This window comes from Larus michahellis, chromosome 8, assembly GCF_964199755.1.
Source record: "Larus michahellis chromosome 8, bLarMic1.1, whole genome shotgun sequence".
In the NCBI taxonomy this organism is placed as follows: Eukaryota; Metazoa; Chordata; class Aves; order Charadriiformes; family Laridae; genus Larus; species Larus michahellis.
This window is the reverse complement of record NC_133903.1, coordinates 33,561,057-33,584,939: the sequence shown is the minus strand read 5'-3', so window position 1 is coordinate 33,584,939 and position 23,883 is coordinate 33,561,057. Positions and strand designations below refer to the sequence as shown.

The window sequence follows — 23,883 nt, the reverse complement described above, 5'->3', positions numbered from 1 at the left end:
CATCTTTCTATTCTGTATCATTTAAAGGCAACAAAAGAACTCGATTGTCAGGTTTTAAAACAAAGCACACAGTTCCAAAATAAAACTGATGTGTCAGCCATAAGAATGATAACTTTCAGAGCTTCTGAAGAGTCTCAGTTACAAAGTTTTCAGATGTGAGCAATGTTTCAGTATGGACACAGGAAACAGGCACCAGTCTGAAATTTTAGCTCTACAGACTTACTATATTATTCCCCGGAGCTGGAAGAAAGTCTTGTTTTACACATCCACCTGCTAACACGCCTAATTTTCTCCACATCAGTTTTGCTCACAACTCCTTCTGTTTCCATACGCTACACTATTCACACTATTCCTGTTTCAATGGCTTTTAATCTTTCAACTATTTGTAGCGCTAAACTCTCTACTTTGATAATCTGTTTCGGATTATCTTCTTGTAGTTGTTTTAGAATCAGGAAGATATTTTCTTCTCTAAACCCTCTTCAAATACTCTGATATATGACTTGATCTGAATGTATTACAGTAAATAAAATCAAAACCAAGTAAGAACATGCTCTAATACCATGGTTCTGCAATCCAGGGTAACTCTTAAGATTTTTCTTTATCTCAAAAAATTAGCGTTAGTATTAGTATTTCAGCAAGTACTTCTGGAATTAGGTATAAAGGCAGCTGATAATGTGCTGAAAGTTATAAAACAAATAGATTTTACACAAGCAAGCAATACTGATGGTTAAAAAATAATTAATTGTCTTATTTGTAAATTTGGCACACTAATTTCTATCTAGAATAATGTGTACGGTTACAGAGTACACTACAGTAGTATATAGAGATCTGTCCTAATTCAGTTGCCAGAAGAGTCCAGGCAGAATATTATATTAAGGCAGAGCTTTGCCCTATTAATTTTTGACACAGTACTGCAATTTCCCATGTAAAACAACCCACTGTGCTCTGTCATGTGGGGGTGAGACAGTTTTGTAACTGCATTTGCAATTCATTGTGAACAAAAGACTGGAAGACGTTTTTCTTGTATCTTAACATAAGACAACTGTCATTACTGTTTTTTCAGAGACGTTTATCTAGTTATGTACAAATGTACATAAAAACTATTAGCTGCATATGATAAAGCTGGGGTGGGAGGGGTACCCAAAAGATAATGTTTAAGGAACTATAGAGAAGTCCAACAGTAACTTCTTTTTCAGTAACATTATTTATCATTCTTCATTTTGACTGTAGTATAACAGAAAACGCTTCAATGCATTAAACTGTAGGTTACTTGGTGGTATGGTAATTACGCATGTTTTCTACATTTCACATTTAGCTGTTCTGGTGTTAGGTGTTTGGTTGGGGCTTTTTTGTTGTTTTTTTTTGCGGGGGGCCGGGGGGGAGGTTGATTGGTTGGGTTTCTTTAAAACAGTAAACTTGCTGATCTGTGATACTTGCTGTTTAGCTTCCTTTTAAATTGGAATTGAACTGACTTCTTTCAAACATTCTTTCAGAGCGGGATCTGGAGCATATGAGCAGGTGGTGATAAAACGCTAGACTAGAACAACAAACAAGAGGAAAACTTGGAGCTCTGGCATTGATACTTCTGGTTTTGTTTGCTCTGTTGCAAGAGTTGTGAAAGCCAAAATGAACTCAATGTGATCTTTGTGTTGAAAAGTAATGGAATGCCTCTTGCTCATAGAGCTTCATCTTCTGTGGTATGAAGGCAATGTTTAGCTATGTATACCTTTCGTAAGCTCTACCTGATGTTAGTGGAACTACTTGCTATTTAAGTTGTGTGAAACATTTTTGGAAGGGTGATGAAATGAGTCTCATTTCAGTACTGTATATAGGACATTACTTGTGGTGATGTACTTTGTAACTTCTTTTCTAAAGAAGCTTCTGAAAGTCAGCCTTAAATGAACCTGAAGAAATTAATTACTCAGTTTGATCCTATCTGCCATTTTTGTCTTACAGAAGCTAATTACTTTTATCAAGTCAAAATTATTAGCAACCTAAAATTAAGGCCTCCACAAAACAACCCAACTATGTTTTAACATAACTAAAACCTTTTCTTAAGAGTACTGAGCATAACATCATTGTAAGGGTGAACAGGAGAGGTGAACTTCACATCCATTTGAAAAAAAACCCAACTAAATAGATCTAAACCAGCCACTGATCGGTTGGATTAACTGTAAATGAAATCTAGAGGCTTAAATGCATCAAATGTGACATCTGTTTCCATGCAAGTGACAAAAGAAGTGTGATTCCACATCAAAATACTAAGGCATGGTAGTGTATTATCAAGAAAGCTAGTTCGATTGTTAAATCTGGAGTTCAAAAGCTGTTTCCATAGAAACTCACTTCAGTAATGCATGAACCTTGAGATTCAATGGGATGGTATTGTTTACAAACCTAGTCAGTAGTTTACTACCACTTAGAATTTTTTATTGTAGGTTAGTCCTTCACAGTTAGTCAGTGCTTTGCTTGTGTTCTGAATGTGCCTTGCGGGATTGGGGAGGTAAAGGGAGATAAAGGGAGATTAAACTATTTACTAAGCAATTTAAGCTTTAAAACTAGGTAAACATCTATACTATTATCAATATAACTTATTAAAAGAAGCACTTTATTGTAGATGTACTCTGCACCCTGAAAACATCTTACTGTGCAACAGATTTGTTGAACACTTCTTCCTTCACTATCTGTCCACTATTACATTAAGGTCAATGTACTGTATTTAAATTTGCACAAAAAGTGCTTTGCCTGACAGGCAAGAAAGATGAAAGGTCTCTTAAAATTTTCATTGAGAATTATGAAAGAATCAATTTTTAAAGGGATCTGTTAGGTGACACAGTTCTAATTCAGGCTTGGCTCTGCTGTATTTAATTGTAAACTGCAAATTACCTTGTTATGATTAGTTGTATTGTTTATCAGTAAGGCTTGGACTGAATAAAAATACCAATAGTGTGGCCATTTTTGAAAGCTCCGAATGCTTCAAATTCTACTTTAAGTGATGTTTGACACCCTTTTATTGATGTATAGGTAGGCTATATTTAATAGGTTAAATTAGGAAAAGCAGGCTTTGTTTTCCATAAATCCATAGTAGAATTATTAAACTCATTTTTATGTGTTTAAGCAAGTTTCAGATTTTAAAGCTTAAGTACTGTTATTGAATATGATTAATATGAGCTATTTCTCAGTTATGGTACCTAAATACTTTTATTTTCTACTGTTAATTGTAATCTCTTTAAAGCTTTAATGGATAAAATAATTAATACAAAGATTATATTTTAGCTGCTGTTAATAGAAGTGTGGTATTATCCATTTTAAACAGAAACTACGTAACTGCTAGTATAAAACTCACTCTTAGAACATTATAGTTTCCTTTCCTGTTATATAATTAATTTGTACCAAAAAATCCTACCGCAAGCCAGAAGATGCATGAAATTTGTATAATTTAGTTGCTTTCAGTACTCTTTAGCACTGCTACACTTGCTGACAAATCTATTAAAACCAGTAGTAGTTAGATGATATCTTACTTAAGTTTGCTAGGAAAAACAGGCATAGTTTAAGGAAAACAGGCTTCTAAAAAACATTGTACAGCTACTTATGTAATTCTTAAGGGAATTTCCATATCCCAGATTTGTATTCTACATTAAAAGGCACAGCTAACTGATGTAGATTAGATATTTTGTTTACTAGATAGAAACCAATTATTTTCTTGCTTGAGCAGATCTTTTAAATAGGAGGGAAATCAAGCTTTTAATAAAAGTGTATCCTAGTAATTTATTGTTCTGACTTTGAGTTACAACTCTTTATGAGATGATTCTCCAATTGTGCATATTTTTTAAGTGGAACATAACCTTCATATTTAGAGGTAGTATTTTCTTTTTTGTAAACTGTGTTGTAAGAATACTGGAGACTCCTACAGTAAAAACTATTCAGGATGTGTTAGTGGTTTTTGGTTTTTTTACTATATTTGCAGTAAAGCAAATCTCTCAGCCACTCAAAATAAACTCTTGTCTTCAGCTTGGAATCTGTTTCTAAACAATTGCAACTTTTTTTTTTTGCAAAAATGACAAAATTAACTGTAAGTTTGTGTCCATTTCAGTTTCTCTACTGCTTTTCAAACTTCACCTCTGCAGCTTATTAAACTTCATCTCCAGTCCACAAAGTTATTAGTACATAGTTATTTATAGTCCACTGTTATTAGTACATAGTTATTTATCTGTCTCCTGGAGAGGTAAAATATGTCAGTCTTACACAAATGAAGAATCAATTTTAAAGTGTGAGGCATATTGGTAGGTTAATTATCGGCAGACTCCACAATTTAGCAGTACTTGGGGAAAGTGAGGGTACTGTGTATATTCCCTCCTCACCTTGCAAATGACAATTAATCCTCCTCAGTTGAGTGTAAAGACTTACTACTACTACTAAAACTTTTCATACAATTTATATAACTTTGTGAATTACCTTCTTATTTTTCTAACAAACTACTTGTGGTATGTATTTCTATTCTCATCTATGCACTCAAAATAACCAAGCTTTTTGGTACTGCAGTAAGCGTCTGTACTTACATTATTAAAAAAAAAAACACCACAAAAAGATTGGTGAAAATTGCAGCTAATTATAGTACAAGCTATTTGGCACTCAGATCAGTTCAGTAATCAATTAGTTGTATAGTAAGGATTAAGAGAAGTAACTGTACCGTGTATAACCAATGGCAGTCTCAGCTGTCTTTCCATTCAAAAAGGAAGACATTTTTTCCAAAAATTCAGCAGAATACCCTGGAATTCCTTTTGTGGGTTGTTGCCTCTCTTCCAGCTTTATGAATCAACAGTTTCCTTATAAAATAAGTCAAATCTCATCAGCAAACACATCCTCCAGTTAAGGACCTCACGGAGCTCTCTCAGAAGTATGAAGTATACATGTATATACATAAAAACAGTCATAGATGGTAGTCACCTCACTGAATACCAGCAACTGCAAGTATATATAAATAGGGGATGTTTTTTAAATGCTTTGTTTTTTCTAATTCTGTGTTTTCACACTGTTTTAGTGACATATGTGCTGTAAGCAAAACATATAATTGAGACATAGTTCTTTTTTAATCTGGAAGCAAAACATATCATGAATGACAATAAGGTATGCACCACTGTTGCACATACATATGTAATACACCAAGGCAAAACCATTATTGTGGTATGGGAAAAGATTTTTCCTTTACTACTACAGAAAAAAAGAAGAAAAAAAAAAAGCAGAGATATGAAGTACCAGAACTTTAAGTGCTGTCATTGAACACTTAAGTGCATTTTGTGGACCTTCTGACATGGGAAGACAACACAATAGAGACAAAGATTAGAATGGTAAAAAATGACTTTCTGTAATTCTTGAGGCAAAACAAGTAGTTCTGCCTTCTGCCTGTTCTTGCCTGCTCTCCTCTTCCCACCTGTGGCACCACTACAAGTTTCTGTGACAGGTAAGTTGATTGAATTCCCTGTATGGACTCTCAGCAGGATCTACCAATAAGAAGGTGAAAGGCAAAAAAATTTGTTAACATTTCTGTAGGACAGGTTATTTTCATTTTGTTTCTTCCTTGTTAAAAACTAGAAAAACTAAAAACTAGTAACATTTTTTTGTTTATGTGAAGGAAAATCTCTAAGCACATGCTAGCAAAGCTTTGCCTAGGTTCAGAGCTGGATGCACTACCTTTCCAATCACAAAACTGATTGTAAGAGTACAAGTACTCTTGTACAGATTGTACAAGTGCCTTGTAAAGAAGGCACTAGCTGTGGGGTATTTTTTTTTTAATTGTCTTCTATCTACTGATGTTTCCCCAGTATCCTCATCTGAGTATATGCTAGTGTCAGTGCATTTTATTTTGGGGATGGTCCCAGTGAACTGCTTGCATACAAGCCTGCATTAAAACGTGTTTTGTTTTGTGAATGAGGAAGAAAGTGCAAAGAACTTTTGTATAACAATTTTTCTGTCATTTCAGAAGCCCCTTCCTATGTTTCTTCTACTCCATTTACATAGAAAAACAAAAAAAGTCCCACCAACTAACCATTACAAGTTACACATAACCCAGCTGTAACTGAATGGTCTAAATATCATTTATCAATGTAATGATAACAAGTATGGAATAAAGCCTAATACCATGGAAACCCATGTAAGACAGGACTGAAACACATCAGAAGTTTATTAGCTGAGAGATCTATTTGTTTGAGAAATCTCTGTGGAGACAGACAATTAACTCCTATGGCTCTCACAATTAGGCAATTGTTTTTTATTTATTTTAATAAGTGAGGGGATAGTTTTAGAATTTATTTATACCACTTCCTCACTTTATTATTCATTTAAAACATGGATCAGAAAACATTCTGTTCAGCTATTCTGACCATAATCAATCCCTACTAACTTGCTCAATAGCTATCAAATTATTTCCCTTTTATTCAGGATACTGCACTGGTTTTTTTTTTTGTTTTGTGGTGGGGTTTTTTTAATCTACTTTATTTGGATTTTACAGTTTTGAACAACCTAAGGCTGATCTGTTTTGATATGTGTGCCATCTCCTGGTCAGTGATATTACCACAAGTCTAAAACATTTCATCATCATAAACTTCCTTTCAGCATCCTGATTTGAGACATTGGAATTGACCTTTGCCAAACTGCAAGTTTAAATGGGACACAATAAATACTCTGTTTATTCACTATTTACTCAAAAGACCAACCTGATACTGAAGAGCTGTGCACGGTGAATCCTGTGAGACGGTTTAACTGCTCCTGAAAAGACAGTTCATTCAGTAATTTAAAGAAAACTTTGATTAAAATTTATTTAAGCCAGTGGAAACCTGGACAGCTGGCACACAAAATAGTGTATCTTGTTCTAGTAAAAGCTAGCAGTCTCAATTAAAATGTATATATTTCAAATAGCACTTCAGTATATGATATATAATAGCACCTTCAGTTTCAGTGCACATATACTAAGGAACACTGTGAACAGACAGGGCCAAACATCTGTAGTTTGACTTCAGATTTTCCCCAAGAAAGGCAAGAGCAAGTACGTAAGAATTAATATTTGCCCTAGCTATCATTAAAAACTAAACCCCATTACGAAGAAGAGGGAGAGGATCCATGAACCCCTTAAAAGCTGGATGACAGTTTAGACCCCTTCACATCAGTCCACCAAGTATTTACGTTAACCATTTTCCAAATATAACTCCAAAGCCTTAAGGGTATAATATTTTGAGGAGTATTCATATACAGTCTTGTCTATTCACAAGACAGTCCCATACATAGGTGTCACCCAATACAAAATTCAAGGCAAATATTCCAGATCTGACAGGTCCTCCTTCTCTTCACTCTTCCTGATTTTAAAGTGATCATGCTATAAAGTACATTAATGATATAATGTTTCAAAAAGAAATGATACAGAAAGAAGTTCTGTGGTCCAAAAATCTTATAACTATAGTAAACAATATAGTGAACTGCAGAGATATTTTCTAATAACAAAACAACGTGATTCTCAAACAGCTATGCTTATTAGTGTCCAAAGAAAATCCACCAATTTTGAATTTTACATTAATTTTTACATACCAACTATGGCAAGGTCATATCACAATGTCAAAAACAGTAAAAGCATTTAAATATAATATTAAGATGAATTTTAATTCTTAAATTATAAATATTGTGATAAATTATTAATAATCCATATCTATTTGTTGTAGGAGAAAAAAAATCTCCCACAAAAGACAAAGCTTATTACAGAAGCATTTTTTAATCATTCAGTGTGACAGAGCAATGCAGATCATTCTTTTTTTCCTGAAACTCAACCTGTTATAGATTCTGTACCATTTCTGAATTCAGAGAATTACAGCTGCCTTTTCTCTTTGTGTCTGATCTTTTACCTTAGTAATTTCAAGTGAATTACAAAAATTTAGACAGTAAAATGCAGTAATGACAGTAAAACCTTTTTAAGAAAGTCAGCCCTTACACAGAATTTTTGGTTTTCAGAAAGTTGTGAAACTTGCACATTTCACAAACATGAATTCAGTTCTGATAATACAAGCTCATTTAAAGCTGCCAACAACATTGTGAAATGCACACACAATGACACTTTTTAACCATCTCTTTACTTAGAAGAAATACTCAAAAAAAATTTGTGTACACAAAGAAACTTGAAGAGAACTGCAGTGTTGCTTCAATAATCCTGTAAGAACAAGCCAATACTGTACGTCCTTCAAAATTCCTGTCTTCATAAGTCCATCAACTAATATTTGCTTACTGTGCGTTTATACATACAATTCATCTCTACTTCAGAAAAAGTCATCCTGCCCAAGCCAATAAGCTCTATTGTCTATAACACCTCTGCTTTTCATTTTTGCTGAATGTGTCATGAAGACTTTTTGGACAACAGCTGCATGTGAAAAAAAACAAAGATTTTTTGCGGATATACTGAGACCAGTTTAACATTCACAATGACAAATTTTTTAATTATTTTTTTCAAAAACAGAATAGTCAAAGATACCAGTTTCAAATTAATTAAATTCAGCTTCTGGTATGCAAGTTGTTTCCCAAGTAGCAGTCATCAAGAAACCAGATAAAACAATAGGGCTAGATCTCCCCCACCGCCGCCCCCTGACCTTTACACTCAACATCATAGCATTCTTCCCCAGCGTTGAATTTACTGACCCATAAGTGTCTGTGGCATATTTCAATTTATCTGGAACAGTATTTAGTTTTCACAAAAGCTGAGTTTGTGCTCATCTTGAAAAAGGCATCATAAATTTTATTCCCTTAAGAAAAAACTTGCCCTAAACCTACATCTGCCTCATATTACTCAGCACAACGCCATAGTTCTGTGTTACCGTCTACTATCCTTAGAGCTAACAAAAGATTACCAAAAAGAATCTAGTCATGATAGCTACAATATGGTAATAGAAAACAAACAGAAATACTTAAATTTTTTCTTCACAGGAATTAATTCTTTCCTTTTAGCCCCTGATACTCTACGAGTTACTGCGACCTTTGTCAGAAGCATTCATGTCCACTAAACGAGAGAGGTGCTGATGGACAAATGCTGGAAGGTTTAGAAAAGATTTTGTGGTTCTAGCTAACATACAGAATACTCCATTTGACAGCCTCTAAAAAATACCTCAATTACTTTAACTGAACTTTGTATGAGGAATCTGTGATCTAATTCTCTTCATTTTCATGTTCAGTGTTGAACATCACAGCAGAACCATCACTGCTCAGTGTGACCTTGCCAGCAATAAGCTCGCTTAACTTCTCAAAGGTACCACAAAGTCGATTCACTTTGGGAAAAGAAAAGATTGTTTTAAGAGGTATATAAATCACATTTCCATTGACAAATGGTTCCATGTTTTTTACAACGACCAGTTTTCCAAGATCTTCTGAAAAACAGTTCATCGAAGGTTGGAATTTGGATTTCCTCTCAGTAGGATCATCATTATACTCTTCATGTTCTGACATTAAACGGTCCATCAGACTTTGCTTAATGATTTGTGCTGTGAAAATAACTTCACTGACTACTGCATTCTGCAAGTACTTCTTGTCTTTAAGACTTGGATACACCGCTTTGAAGACCTTTAGAACATACAAGAACACACAAAATGTTTATCATTAACATAGGCTCAGATTTTAACGTTTGCTTGTTAGAAAGAGCTTCTAAAATGTGAACATAATTGATTCAATCCTGTTTTGCTTATTACTTTAACTGTTTTCAAATAACAGAAAAACTAGACAATATGACTTGATTTTATGTACTACAGCCACAATGGCAAACAGATAAGTTAACAGAACTTAAAAAAAAAAAAAAAAATCAGGCTTTTATCCGCAAGCTATACTCGTAGATCAGGCAAGGAGAAGCCCCGCAATTCTTGAATACTTTTTAATCATTCTCTCACTTTCCACATTACTCATCATGAGGCTCTGGGGACTGTTCCAATGCTGCATAGATTCTAAACTACTTCTGAACTCTCGTCTGTAAACCAGGACTGCAGCTATGTCTTTTATACTGTTTCCAGAGTAAAACATTAACTATACTCTCACAGATGCACAGAACAGTAAAAAATAAATAGTGACATGAAAATCTGTGAACTTGTAGTGTGTTCTACACTGAGTTATATGCCAGGGCAATTAATGCAACTAGGCAGGCAATCTCATTCCCACTAGTTTACTAGGGAGGGCTTTATACCAACATACTACCAATGAAGTTCCACTGTCTATAACTATTTCTTCTTACTTTCTGGTTACATCTTGAAATGTTGATTTATTCCTGTAAATTAGTTACATAATAAAATAAAAATTAATTTGATAGTCCAGGTTTGATAAGAAACACGAGATATAACACTCTTGTTTAAACTTGAAAGATACTGATGTCAAAACTCCCTCCATAATGACCTTGTAACAGAAGATAACAAAAGCAATATCTAGTACCTGTCAGTCACCGATACATATTTCTAAGTTTGTTGAACATAAAAGAGAACTTCATGATTCTATTAAGGGCGGTAGACGGCAGGTGAAATTTCAAATGTATAGGATATCCTTATAGCTTGGAAACTACAAAGGACACTGCCATAACGTCACTTTACATTTCACTTCAGGTCAAAAGTCAATTGAAGATACATACATATCTTTAAACAAAGTGATATATTAGAATATGTTCACTGAAACAAATAATTTAAGGCCTCATAAGATTGAAAAAACCCAAAAAACAATATATTTCTCTTTTTGCATTATTACTTTATGTTATCTCTGAAAAAAGCATCCTTTGATTTATACCACATGGCACGTTTAGATGCATTTAGGCTTTGTCAGTGTGACACACTGCAACACACAGCAGAGTACTTTCCAAAAATATTTTCTGATGTTATCTAAAGTGAAAGCTATTTAGTGATAAAAACCAAAAATGTTTGATGTGCACCACCGGAGAACAGGGTACTTGGCAAGGTCCCATGTTGCAGCAAAAACCGGAACTGGCTACCTGAAAACACCAAGATTAGGGTGTAACATCAAATGCTACTGAGTAAGGCAAACCACACAGAACAGGTCCTGTCAATCCAGTTTCTGGGAAATGCCTTCCTTCTGATAATATATTTGACAAGACTATGCAGTTCTTCAAAACATACACTGTTATAAATGCTTTTTTATGCATCCGAAGAATCTGTGTCTGTGCCAAAAACCACATGATGAAAAAATGAATGATTAGAAGAACAATTATAAAAATAATGTCACAGTATACCTGGCAGAAAGGAGAATCTTCATTCCGAGGGTAACAATATGTTAAAATAAGAATGACTGCTATTTAGCAAATAACCTGAAAGTTAAAGGCCTTTATACAATTAGAAACACAAATCACTGACTTACGACTCTTTTGACCTAATAATGTGTGTTAATTGGAGCTAAGACTGGATAGCAATAGTAGACCCACAGTAAGAACACCTTCATAGGCAGGTCATCGAAAATATTACTCTTTTTTCATTCTCCTAAAGGAAGAAAATAATACTTACTGTTTTGTAAGCTGCTTTAGTGGGTTTCTCAGACTGAGCAGATTCACTGGCTTGAGGATATTTTCTAACAAACACGCCTATTTGGGTACAAAACCCAACATTCTCCATTCCTGTTGGTGGGTGTCCTACACCAGTAAATTCCACTGAATAATCATAGTGTCTAGCAGTCTCTAGAGCCCTAAGAAAGACAAATTATTCCAAATCATACTAAATATTCGTCTTTTAATGTGATAAAGATACATTCTCTAACAGAAGCAAGACCCTAAGTCTGTGAATGCTTGAGAATAATTTCTCTAATACTCACATGCCTGAAGATAAGCACCATCAAAACTTGCTGAATCAGAGCTGTAACCATATGCGTACCATAGTCTAAATCATTTAGTATCACTAATTTAGGCAACCAAACATTACTGTTAATTCTAAAATATCTGCATAGAATATGCATGTCCACAGTTGCTTACTCACTGCCTTAAACACATTGAAAGTGAGATAAAAACTACCAATTTTAGAGAACAAAATTATTTGAAAACCCATAAAAAAAACCAAAAACGTACACACCCCAAAAGCAAGAGACCAGTTAAAAGAAAAAAAAAAAAGTGAGATTCGTTGTAAATTTAGGAAGAGTAGAGTCTGCCTAATCAAGGTTACAACAATGTACATGACATCTAAATGAAAACCAGTCTTGTAGTACTGTACATCAGCCATTGTAAAAAAAGTGATGGGGCAGGGAACTAAAATGGTACTACCTACCTGCATCATTCTCCATGAAAAAGTAGTAAATTAATATCTCATGTATTTTAGAGAATATTGCAATACTTACACTTCACAACACAAACGTAAAGACTTTCTCATGTTTGCAGCTGAAAAAATACCACTCCTTCACCGATATCACTATTTTTAATCCACATATATCCAAAAGTAGAATCCACATTTACTTTAAGGCATATAAATGGTCTCTAAGGTATTCATCCTTTAGCTAATAATGCAGACAGGTTTTAGTATCATTATTTAGGGAAAAATATATGCTTCAAGTTTTGCAAAACTGTATACTGCATACTTTTAAAGTCTATGGCAAAAACAACCTAATTTAAGGCGCAAATTTTCCACAATACAATTTCTGACCAAGAGCTGGCTATTGAGGTATGGCATCCTTTACTGTACCATGTATTTTCTTCCACAACTGACCAACCATTGAATGTTACCACAGGATATAAACCCCACTCACTCTTTATTTTGTTTTTATTATATCTACTGATATTAGAGTAAGATACATCACATGCAACCCTCTTGTGTACATACGTTTTGCATGAAATCTTTCATTGTGCCACGATTCACTAAACTATCCTTAACTTTATTCAACGTGCTCTGCTGCTGTGATTATTTGATAAGTCTGCTTGCATACTCTTACAGAAAGGTCTGGACTAATTGAGTGCTTTGATTACACACCATATATAGTGAGCACATTTCTTAGGTTCTTATGTAGCATTTCTACAGCAGGATATTATTATGTTAAAAGGTTAATTAATTAATATTACACTTCAAAGGCATTAATTGTAATAAAGATATATAAAAAGGAAAGTAAAAGTTTTAAATATTTTTTGCAGAGCAGTTACAGTAAAACCAAGCCAACTTAACCACCATCATAAAATGCAAAACCCACAGAGCACGCTTAACTATTTATAACAGCAAAGAAATGTTTTAGCAAATCAGTAGGTGCGAAACTCCACTGACACCAAACCACATACACAAACCATTCTGAAAATGTACAGCTATTCCTTTCTCACACTACTGAACACTCAAAGCTGTTTGCATACGATGTTCAATAAACTTACCAGCTTTGAAATTGCGCTCTATTCCATTCAAATTTGTGGTCTGGATGCCTGAATAACATCACTCCTGGAAGCAAAGGGTTAAATTCAGAATTTGGAGTACTGATCACAACTATACTTGGAGACATGAAACCAAACACCACTTCAGGAAACTTCTTTAGTTCTGATTGTTCCAGATGCTCTATTCTGTAAAGGATAAATTTTTGTATGTCTTTGAAATGTAGTAAGGTGTTTTTAATCTTCTTAACAAGTGAAAAAAAAAAACCCCAAACTCGTATCTATACCTTGTAATTTTAAGCCTAGCTCTGCAATATTAGCACTGGCACTGTGGCTGAGTGGCAGCTTAGAGGTTTTTGTCTGAGAACATTTCCTCTTGCATTTTGTACTTTTTCATCAATATCCTTTTTCCACCATAAGTTAGCACCACTTGAATTTCTTAGTATGGTTAATTTAAGCACAAGTTAGAAGATGTCACATTCTGCTACTTTTCCACTTGAAAGGTTTGCTTGAGTCTGTTTAGAGTACGGACAAGATTCCAAACTGAACCCTAATGAACTTGTAAAAATGTAGTATGTTGGCCTAATACTCACAGTTCAATACATGTTACCAAGTCAAAACCAAGCATGCAAGGATCTTTATGGGCAACTGAACCATGATGCAAGGTAACAGTTAGGGACCTTTCAGCCGGTTGCAAATAATCACCAGGAAGAGGAGACAACCTATGCCTACAAAAGCATTAAAAACATGATGTCAGAGAAAGGAACTTAGGACGAGACAAATTGTGCATGTAACTAAACTAGCTAACACCCTAAACAGATATCTTGTAAATCTCAAAAAGGTTAACTATTTTACAGGGATTTTAAAAAAATTTAAAGAATTCTAATACAAACACTTTTTATGACTATCAACAATAGGACAGGAAGAGCAGAGGAGCTAATCCAGCAGTTGTTCTTCATGTTTACAAAAATTTCCACTATACTCTCAAGCCACTTGCAAAGCCACTTGTAAATTCTAATAGTAGCTCAACTCTAGAAATGCAGTAAGTCTGGCTTAGGCACGCTTTACAGAGTTTTGGGGGAAGTTATTTGGCAAGCATATTAACCTTTTTTTTCAAATAAAATAGACTGAGAACTAAAATATATGTGCAAATTTCATTCTGAAATACTGCATCAGACAAAACACACAATAAACATTAAATATAATAACAGGCTACTTCTTGAGAAAGAAGAAGTGATAATGTCAGCATCTAAATCCTACATATTCATTGAAACCATATTAATCAGCTTCCGAGAGAGAAACTTTGGTGTTCCTCAGCAGACTGACCCACGCTTCAAAGATCATATAAACTTCACATTTTAGAGCCTTCTAAGCCAGATACAAAACATTCCCATTTCAAAAAGATTAACAAGAAAAAGTCCCCACCACGGTGATAAAAAGGGAGTTACATGCACATTTCAAAAAGATCAGATTTGCATACAACAGTAATGTCATGTATGGCATAAACAGATACTACTAATACAATGTGTTAATACCTTTACAAACAGCATATTTCTCAGATGTACACACCTTCAGGGCCATTCCATGACTTGGACCTTTGCTACATTAGCTGATGTTAAGGGCATCTGCAGTGCAGTAATGCCCAGACACAGGTGCAGCGTAACTAAATAACAACAATGGATAGCTCTTCATTTGCCTAGCTGGTATTTCTGCATTTACCTTCATTTTGAAATTCTTGACAAGAAATGACGTAACATGCCACTAGGTCAAGCCAAATACAAACCTTAAATTAACACAACGCAAGAGCTTACATTTTCTCTTTCATTACACTTGCACAGATATCTAGCCCAGCTAACACTTCAACGCAACTGCAGAACTTCAGCATCCAGAGAAGAGTACAGTCAGCACAACCTAAATCTGCCACCTGTAAATTAGATATTAACTATGTGTAAATGTTGCATATTTCCAAGTAATTTCAGAGACTTTCATAAAATAAAAATTCCATGTTTATGTCAAAATAACATTTTAATGATAAAATAAAGCATTTCACAATCATAACTAAAATTTACAGTTGCAAGCAAGGTAGACACGGATTTGAAAATTCTTTTAAAAAATAAATACCAAGACCCTACAAGATGTTTTAAATGGATTAACCTGTAAGGTATGATTTTTAAGTATGAAAGCTGCAGCAATTTTCACATTCACCACTGCTTTTCACTGGCCTACTCTCCATCCAAAACACCGATAATAGGCTCACCAGCAGCGAGGTTAGCAGGAAAGGATCTGCATAAAACAAATTCCAGGCTCAGTCTAACGTTTACATGGGGAAGGCTGGGGATATTCAGACCACAAAGTCAAATATATAATAGATATTCTTTCCTGTAAGCTTGAAAGGTAGTTGAGTACACAACTGCTGTTCTTTCTCAGGCTAAGCCAAGGCTGAAGCATGCTGCTCAGTACTCAGTGTGAAAATCCTGAATTGCTTCTCTTCAGCTTACCTACACCCTGTGAGTAAACAGAAAGTTTACACCCACCCACTCCCATTTCACATCCTAAATCAGAAAATTCAAACCTTTAAATACAGATGCCAATACTCCGGAATATATTCTATTTAAAAGCAGATTATAGTGCCATAACCTCGTAGATGGATTAGATTTTTATTAGCTACCAGAAGTATGATTATATGAGTGCACTGCAGGTGCATTTCTCATTGATTTCTTGCATGGTCCCTAAAACATTAACATCAGAGTTAAACACTGAAGACAGACGTACTTCTCAACTTTTTACATTGTGGAAGGAGGTGCTGGGAGGAAGGACATATCAGAAGAGAGCAAACACCATAAAACATTACTTAAATTATTTAACTTTTCGAGATGAGTACCAAAACAAGAACCCTGGTATATTGGGGGAGTCAGGGGGGAGGAGGAAACAGGAGGGGGTGAAGACCTTGGGAAAGAAGAGGGGAGTTAGCTGCGCATACTCCCACACTCTTAATGTCACTTCTCATCTGAGAACATCCATATGAATGATGAGGTAAACCTGATGCCATACACGGAACTAACAGTTCTAGAAAGCAAAACCAAACTATGATGAAAGCAGCTTGAACCAAAATTCCTCAGCATTAAATTAAAACCAGAATGCCACCTACTCTCTAAAACAGGCTACGGCATTTTTCTCGTTTAGATTTTCCCCTCTTCACATCAATTAATTACATGCACCCCAGAAAAACACAACATGATCATCAACTGTCTGCTAAGGCAATTCAGTTTTAACAATAGCTCGTCCACTACTGGTGTTTGGTAATTAGGTCAGCAGGTTATCTAGGCATTTCCTGTCTTCCTGAGATTCCTAATGTTAATTTTTTTTAAATTTATAATGTAAAAAGACAAAACATACCAACCTTCTTAGGTTTGTATTTCCCCACTAAATCTTTAATGAACTGGTAGCGTTGTTTGTATAAAGGAGGTGTAAATTTAATAATTCCTGTACACCGTTCTTCTTGAAAGTTCTCATCCATAATATTTTGCTAATGCTAAAGTAAAAAAGTTAACTCTTATTTTCTGAAGTACTTTGTAATACATCCAATTACACAGTTTGCTGTTTTCAGTGGCGTTCAATTCACGACTAAGCAGGGGTAGACTTGATCCCAGTTCTATTCAGAGAATGATAAAAAAACAGGAATTAGGAAAATTAGACACTAGCTGCTCCCTCCACACATACTGATGTAAATAGCCTTTTTATAAACAATTATAAATCATACACAAACATAAAAAAGCAAGTTTCATAATTTGTCACTCTCCATCCAGCACACCTACACAGTGTTCACACAAATACAACATATTTAGTGTTCCTTAGCTTCTCTACAAGTGCGGAAAAATAAATAACTTCTCACTCAGGTGCCTGCTTTCTTGTCTTTCATCTATCATTTGTTTTATCTTACAATTCTGATTCGTATTTGCATATGCATGGCTCAATACAATGTAACAACTAGCAGGAAATATCTTAATAATTACTCTGTTGTGCAAGAGTGGTTCTGCTAGGCCTTAACTTTAGATTTACTATGAGCTAAACCTTGTTATTAGCGCCTGCATTTTATAAGCAATCCAACATAATTCAACATGGCATAAGAATCATGACCGTTACTGCGTTTCCAACTCTCCCACCTTTTATTAAAAGCTACGTTTTAGCACACATACATATTTAACAAGATATATCCTCAGTAAACCTAAAAATATGCCCCTAATGAATTATGGATGAACTCCATGGGAGCCATGTAAGTGAAGGGAGGTTTTCTGGAGCCATCCTCGCAGGCCGCAGCCACAGCCCAGGGCTCACGAGCAGGTCTAACGGGCACCAGGCGTGGGCTGAGCTGCTGGCAACTTCACCGCCCACATAAGGTCTTTTATACATAAGTATAAACACGTGTTTTTAAATATATATAATGTACAAAACCAGTAAATGGGCTCGGCGTTCAGGCCAGTTATTTGCATCCTCAGGAGCAAAGGCAACCTGCTAGAATCCCCTCACCAGGAACCGGCAGAGAAGCCAGCCCCCAGGCACCCACCTTCACCTCCCCACACACTCTCGGCCCTCCCCAGGCTCCGCGCCAGCCAGCCCGCGGCCGCCTCAGCCCTCGCCTCCCCGGCCGGGGCCGCCTCAGCCCCGCAGCGCCATCCCGGCCCACTCCCAGTGGCTGCTCTTCCCTCTCCGCGGGCCCGCGAGGGGCATGGCGGAGCGACGGCATATTTCGACAGCCATCTCGCTGGTCTCCTGCCCCAGCCATCCCCCTGCCCTTTCCCCCGGGCTCCCCCCTCCATCTTCTCTCCCTCACGCCGACCGACCGCCTCCCTTGGCCCCGCAGCGCCGCTGCTGGAGGCGGGAACGGCGCGCGGCGCCGCCGGAGGCGGGAACTCGAGCGGGCGGCCCAGCCTGGCCCGGAATGCCCCGTCCTCTGCCAGTGGCAGCCTCCCTCTGGGTAATTAAAAGGTGATTGGGGAGTGTCCCTAATTTTTACACTAAACCCGCAAAATTCTGTTACTCTGCGTGCTACTTCTTTTAGGTCCTGCGTGACTCGGTGCAGCTCCTGGTGCTACTGCAGTGGTGGTGACGTGCAGTGAAAGAGCTCTGCCAGGGGGAGTGAGGTGGAGACTACAAAAAATAAAATCAATATCTTTTGCAGGATTTCATGAAGTATTTTCCACATTGGGGTAAGGTTTGTCTCTCAAATAGCAGGCAGCTGCGTGGATGCACTGTGAAAGTAAAAAAGAAAACGTGGCTCCAAATTTCTTGTTACTTTTTCGGTTCAGGAGTATGTAAAGCATTTTGCTAATCACAGGGTGGGGCTGCTACATGAAAAGGGTAGGGTGGCTTGTATGTCTGGGACCTAAAAAAAGGAAGGACGATTGCAGTGGCAGTGTGAGTAAAGAAGATTTGTTAACTAAATTAGACTACAGTGCAATGCTTTTTGTTTTCAGAAAATACTAGACATTTATATGCTGATATTTGCCTGTGATGGCTTAAACTTGTGTCTTGGTGTGGTGGGTTGACCCTGGCTGGATGCCAGGTGCCCACTAAAGCCGCTCTATCACTCCTCTCCTCAGCTAGGCAGGGGAGAGAAAATATAACGAAAGGCTCCTGAGTCGAGATAAGGACAGGGAGATCCCTCAGCAGTTACCATCACTGGCAAAACAGACTCAACTTGGGGAAAACTAATTACCCATTCAGAGTAGGGTAATGAGAAATAAAACCCAAATCTTAAAACACCTTCCCACACTCCTCCCTTCTTTCTGGGTTTAACTTCACTCCGATCTTTCTGGGTTTAACTTCACTCCCAGTTTCTCTACCTTCTCCCTCTGAACGGGAACAGGGGTTGTTGTCAGGGGAACGGGAACAGGGGTTGTTGTCAGTTCATCACATGTTGTTTCTGCCGCTCCTTCCTCCTCAGGGGAAGGACTCCTCACATGCTCCAGTGTAGGGTCCCTCCCACAGGAGACAGTCGTCCATGAACTTCTCCAACATGAGTCCTTCCCATGGGGTGCAGTCCTTCAGGAACAGACTGCTCCAGCAGGGGTCCCCCACAGGGTTGCAAGTCCTGCCAGCAAACCTGCTCCAGCATGGGCTCCTCTCTCCATGGGGCCACAGGTCCTGCCAAAGAACCTGCTCCAGCACAGGCTTCCCACGGGTCACAGCCTCCTTCAGGCATCTGCCTGCTCTAGTGTAGGGTCCTCCATGGGCTGCAGGTGGATATCTGCTCTTCTGTTAACCTCCATGGGCTGCAGGGGACAGCCTGCCTCGCCATGGTATCTCTGCTCGGGGGCCTGGAACACATCCTCCCCCTCCTTCTTCACTGACCTTGGTGTCTACAGAGTTGTTTCTCTCACATATTCTCACTCCTCTCTTCAGATGCAGTTCTGCAGGGTTTCCCCCCGCCACTATCTTCTTAAATATGTTATCCCAGAGGTGCTACCACTGTCGCTGATGGTCTCGGCCTTGGCCTGCAGTAGGTCCATCTTGGAGCCGGATGGCATTGGCTCTGTCAGACATGGGGGAAGCTTCTAGCAGCTTCTCACAGAAGCCATCCCTGTAGTCCCCCCTGCTACCAAAATGTTGCCATACAAACACAATACACTTGGATAACATTTTAAGTTTTGCAGGATGTGGCCTAGACAGAGCATATGTAGTTAGCAGCAGATTAGCTCTGTTGTTTACTCAGTAGCTAGGAAATGTGTGTAAGCTGCTTGCAAACTGGCAGTCCAGGCATTTTTTCAGATATTTCAAGTTACTGGAATGGTTCCATTCTGTTCTGTTGGAGCTTCTTTGTTTTTCAGATTTTGCAATACGATAGTAATTAGCTTTTCTTTATATTCAATTTGGTTTATGAGTAGTAGAAATAGGGAGCTGTCTGTACAATTTTACAAATATTTTTCTTCCATTATAACAGCTGAAGTGCTGACAACTGTGTATGCTAGGAAGGCAGCTTGAGAGTTTGGATTGCAAACAGGTTTTAAATAAGTGTTGTATTATTATCAATCTCGATTTATATAGGAAATTTATTTTAAAGTATATATAAAACCTGATCAATTATTTTTGTAGGATATTTTCCCCAATGAGATTTAAAGACCTGCATAATCCAATTTGGCCATGCTTAGAAACTATCCTTGTATAGGGAATAATTCCCACTAAATCCCTATGACTAGTCTAGTAAATTGATTTTTACTTTTTAATTAGGCTTTTTAGAAAAGAAAATACACTGTAATTGAAATAAGGGTATGAATACCTTGTGCAAGAAAAAAAAGATAGATTGGAGGCTCTTTGTTTTATGACTCAATTGCTGGTTTTGGCTGTTGAGTCATTATTTAACCTTGAACTATCATTTACTACCTATGTCTCAATTAGACAATCTATAAACTGTGCATAATTTTTTTTTTTTTACCTCAGAGAGATATTGTAAAGTTTATAAATAGAAGTCTTTCACATCCACATCCTGGCTTAAAATGATATAGATTCTGTTATCCTGTAAAATTCTACTCATAATTCAGTATGACATTCTTAGGAATAAAAAAACATGTAGGTAAGAACAGTAATAAAGTTATAGTATACAGTAAAAGTAAATTCACATCACACATTGTGAAATCACACAATTTCCTTATATTTTGTGAGACTTCACCCCAAAATGTACCACTGCAAGTGAAACTTTCAGAATTATCGGATGTTTACTTCTCCATTATCAAACAATATAACAGAAGTATCTTTTTGGATTGTTCCACGTTAGGTGGTGAAATTGGATTGGAGATCCAATCTTTTGAAGATTGGCAGCATGAAAGAGATGGAGAGCGCAGTTTTAAGATGGATGATCTGCTTTGACTCCAGGGTGTCTGATCTTTTTCTTGCTAGAAAAAAGTTTTGAAAAACTCTTCTGATTATTCCTCATTACATCAAATAATTTTTTTACAGTATTCTCTTACTAACTAACTAACTAAAAAAAAAATCCATTTATTTAGTCTGTCTGAAGTTTTGGGTTGTTTTTTTTTTCCTTATGCAGTGGTAGATCTACTTAACATTCTCAAGGACTCATAGAATAATTTATGTTGGAAGGGATGAGAAAAAAAACCGTATGCAGTTCCTGTACTTTCCCTCTAAAGTTGCATATAATTAAACGTGATAGCAAAAGAAATCTAACGCAGCACTGCTGCCATAAGACACTAGTCCACACTGATATTTGACAGGAAAATACGTGCAGCAATACTGCTTGATCTATAATTCAAGAGCTAACAACCATTCCTCTCAAACCAGATTCGGAGGGTGTTTGGTGACTAAGTACCAGTATCTTTCTCCTCAGCTTCAAGTAACAGATTAAGGCCTGTTTGAGGAAAGTAAGAGTTAATCTGTATGAATGAGAAGTGAGGCTAGGCTCTTACATACAGATCACCATACATTTTTATAATTATATATCGTTCCTTGCAGTTTGCAAGTGAAAATCACCTCCTGGGGTTTTTTTTGGTGGGTTTGCTGGTTTTGGTTTGGGGTTTTTTTTTGCCTTGGCTGTATTCTGTATAAAGACCAGCTGGGATGCCTGAGGGAAGAAAATCTAATCTGGAGCAGAAGGATTTACAGGTTGCAGCTATATCAAAGGTTTCAGCATCACCACCAAAGAGGGACTGCGTAAGTACAAAAATGCTATCTTATACAGAGGAAAAATACTCAGGTTTGGAACATATTGACTAAATATTTCAAGAGGAAAAGATAAACGCATGAAAATAAAGCTTGGTTAACATAAATAGTAACAGAAATATAGGCTATCTTGATTATACAAGAAAAATTAAGGAAGTGCTGAAAGAGTCAAGGGTACCTTAAACAACAACAAAACACCCTATTAAGCTTCAAAATAAGTTACCACTCTAGCTAACTGTCTCCAGAAGAAGCTTACTCCACTGCTGTAAGGACACTTTCTTAGAATTAATTTTGTGGTTAGTTAATTTCGTATGAGATTGTTAAATGGATAATTACTGCATCAAGACAGTAGAGTCCCGTGAAAAGTAATGAAGGTTTTGTGAACATCTTTGGAAATTAGCCAAGATGGGAAGAGGAGGCTGAAGTTATTCCTAGAAAAGGGGAGTGAAGAGCCCAGATAGATAGCACAACAGGCAGCTTAGAGAAACTGTTAACTGCCAGGGCCTCGATAAGAACACTTTTCTGCTAGAGTAGGAGCTCTACGGTATGTTAAAGGGCCAGAGTAACAAAGATAAATTACTGTTTCTCAGGTTTTCAATGTGTGATGAAGAGTGAGGATCTTCTAATGTTACTTCCATCACTATTTATCTCCTCGTTTTTAAATTCAAAATCTGAATTAGTTTTAAATAGCACACATATAGAGATGCTATTTCCATGGATGCTTCCATACCAACTTGGACCTGTTTCCTGACACACTGAGCAACGCGGAGCCCTTCTCTGTGCATACAACTGAATGTGGTTTGTCCCACTGTGCCCAGTCTGCGGTCATTTTGGTTATTTTTTTTGCACAGTCATTTCATGTTCAGAATCTCTTGGAATTCCTTTAAGTCGTGATTCAGTCTACCCTTTTGTACTTCAGGTTAAAGTCTGACACCAAAGTACAGAACTAGGGGTTTTTTTTTTTGCTTTTGCAAAAAAGCATGTAACTCAAAACCTGTTGGAAACCTTTGAATAATGAGTTAAACGTAACCGGAAAATTCAAGTTAAATTCATCCAGCAGATATATTTCAGGCAAAACTGTAGGGCTTTATCTTTTCCCCATCTCCTGTTAGCATTTAAATGTAGACAGCTACTTTCTTAAATCCAGCTGTTTGTTTTCAAATGCATTAACCCTGTTCTGATTGTTCCACGTCCATATGTAGCATTACTAGTTTCAGGAGGTGTTTGGCTGGCATTTAGCAGCAGGGAATAGTTATTGTTTTCTCAGTGTGTGACAAGCCTCTGGGACACCGCTCAGCCGCTGCCAGGCCCCGGCCAGAGGAGTGGGCCCCATAACTGGCATTGTTTCCGAGCAGGCAGGCTCCCATGTCCCCTGCCCGAGCAGCCATCCATCCATCCATCCATCCACACACGCTCCTTCCCTCGAGGCTCCGGAGCACTCAACGACTCTTCCCGTTGTTTCCTGGCTTCCCCTCAGTGCAGAGGCAGAGCAGGCGGCCACTGCTCCCTCCCCTGCTCCTGCTGTGCCCTGGCCCTGTCAACAACGACGAGGGCGACCCATGGGGCCAACTTCCAAGTCCGCCAGCGTCTCCCGTTACGGTGTCAGTCGCTGGCCCCGGCCGAGTTCTCCCTGCCCACAGGGCCCGCGGCCTGACCGTCGGGGCTGAGGTGAGGTGAGGTGAGCCTCGGGCTCAGGGCAGCTCTATGCGGCTCAGGGGCGAGAGCGGCGATCTGGCGGCGGCCGCCTGCCTGGCCCTGCGAGGCAGCCGGCTGAGGGGAGGAGGATGGGAGAGAGGAAGCGGGAACCGCGCAGCGGGAAGCAGCCGAGCCCCACGAGGAGGGGGGGCCCCGGCCGCTTCCCCACGTCTCGCCCGCCC

General features: G+C 37.6%; 2 protein-coding genes across 5 annotated transcripts in view; one reads left to right on the top strand and one right to left on the bottom strand.

The window, feature by feature from the left end:
* Positions 1–3,926, top strand: part of EEIG2 (EEIG family member 2) — a 28,148-nt gene extending 24,222 nt beyond the window's left edge. For both annotated transcript variants that reach the window (XM_074599554.1, XM_074599553.1), the window contains exon 11: positions 1,494–3,926. In XM_074599554.1, the coding sequence (XP_074455655.1) occupies positions 1,494–1,536 (43 nt within the window). In that variant the 3' untranslated portion in view covers positions 1,537–3,926. The remainder of the gene's footprint in view (positions 1–1,493) is intronic.
* A 1,279-nt stretch (positions 3,927–5,205) lies between these two features.
* On the bottom strand, positions 5,206–18,295 carry HENMT1 (HEN methyltransferase 1). 3 transcript variants are annotated; one of them, XR_012588902.1, is made up of 9 exons: positions 18,178–18,227; positions 16,737–16,988; positions 15,148–15,260; positions 13,930–14,064; positions 13,343–13,525; positions 11,511–11,688; positions 9,143–9,585; positions 6,711–6,762; positions 5,206–5,498 (listed from the first exon to the last, which is right to left on the bottom strand). XR_012588902.1 is itself a non-coding variant. In XM_074599555.1 (7 exons), exons 2-7 carry the CDS (start codon positions 16,851–16,853, stop codon positions 9,175–9,177), a joined length of 1,137 nt encoding a protein of 378 aa, XP_074455656.1. In that variant the 5' UTR covers positions 16,854–16,988; positions 18,178–18,295; the 3' UTR covers positions 7,421–9,174. The 3 variants fall into 3 exon arrangements, 2 of the variants coding, with proteins under 2 accessions (XP_074455656.1, XP_074455657.1); XM_074599555.1 differs by lacking the exons at positions 5,206–5,498; positions 6,711–6,762 and having other exon boundaries at positions 7,421–9,585; positions 18,178–18,295; XM_074599556.1 differs by lacking the exons at positions 5,206–5,498; positions 6,711–6,762; positions 18,178–18,227 and adding an exon at positions 17,901–17,912 and having other exon boundaries at positions 7,421–9,585.
* Positions 18,296–23,883: the final 5,588 nt, after the last annotated feature.

Bases quoted from the DNA above. Each gene is read 5' to 3' on its own strand.
- HENMT1 (XM_074599555.1), bottom strand. From the start codon at position 16,853: ATGGATGAGAACTTTCAAGAAGAACGGTGTACAGGAATTATTAAATTT. The intron at 14,065-15,147 runs GTAAGCTCTTGC...ATGCTTTTGTAG, and splicing joins AGTGTAATGAAAGAGAAAAT to GCATAGGTTGTCTCCTCTTC. The intron at 9,586-11,510 runs GTAAGTATTATT...TATGTTCTAAAG, and splicing joins CTAAAGCAGCTTACAAAACA to GTCTTCAAAGCGGTGTATCC.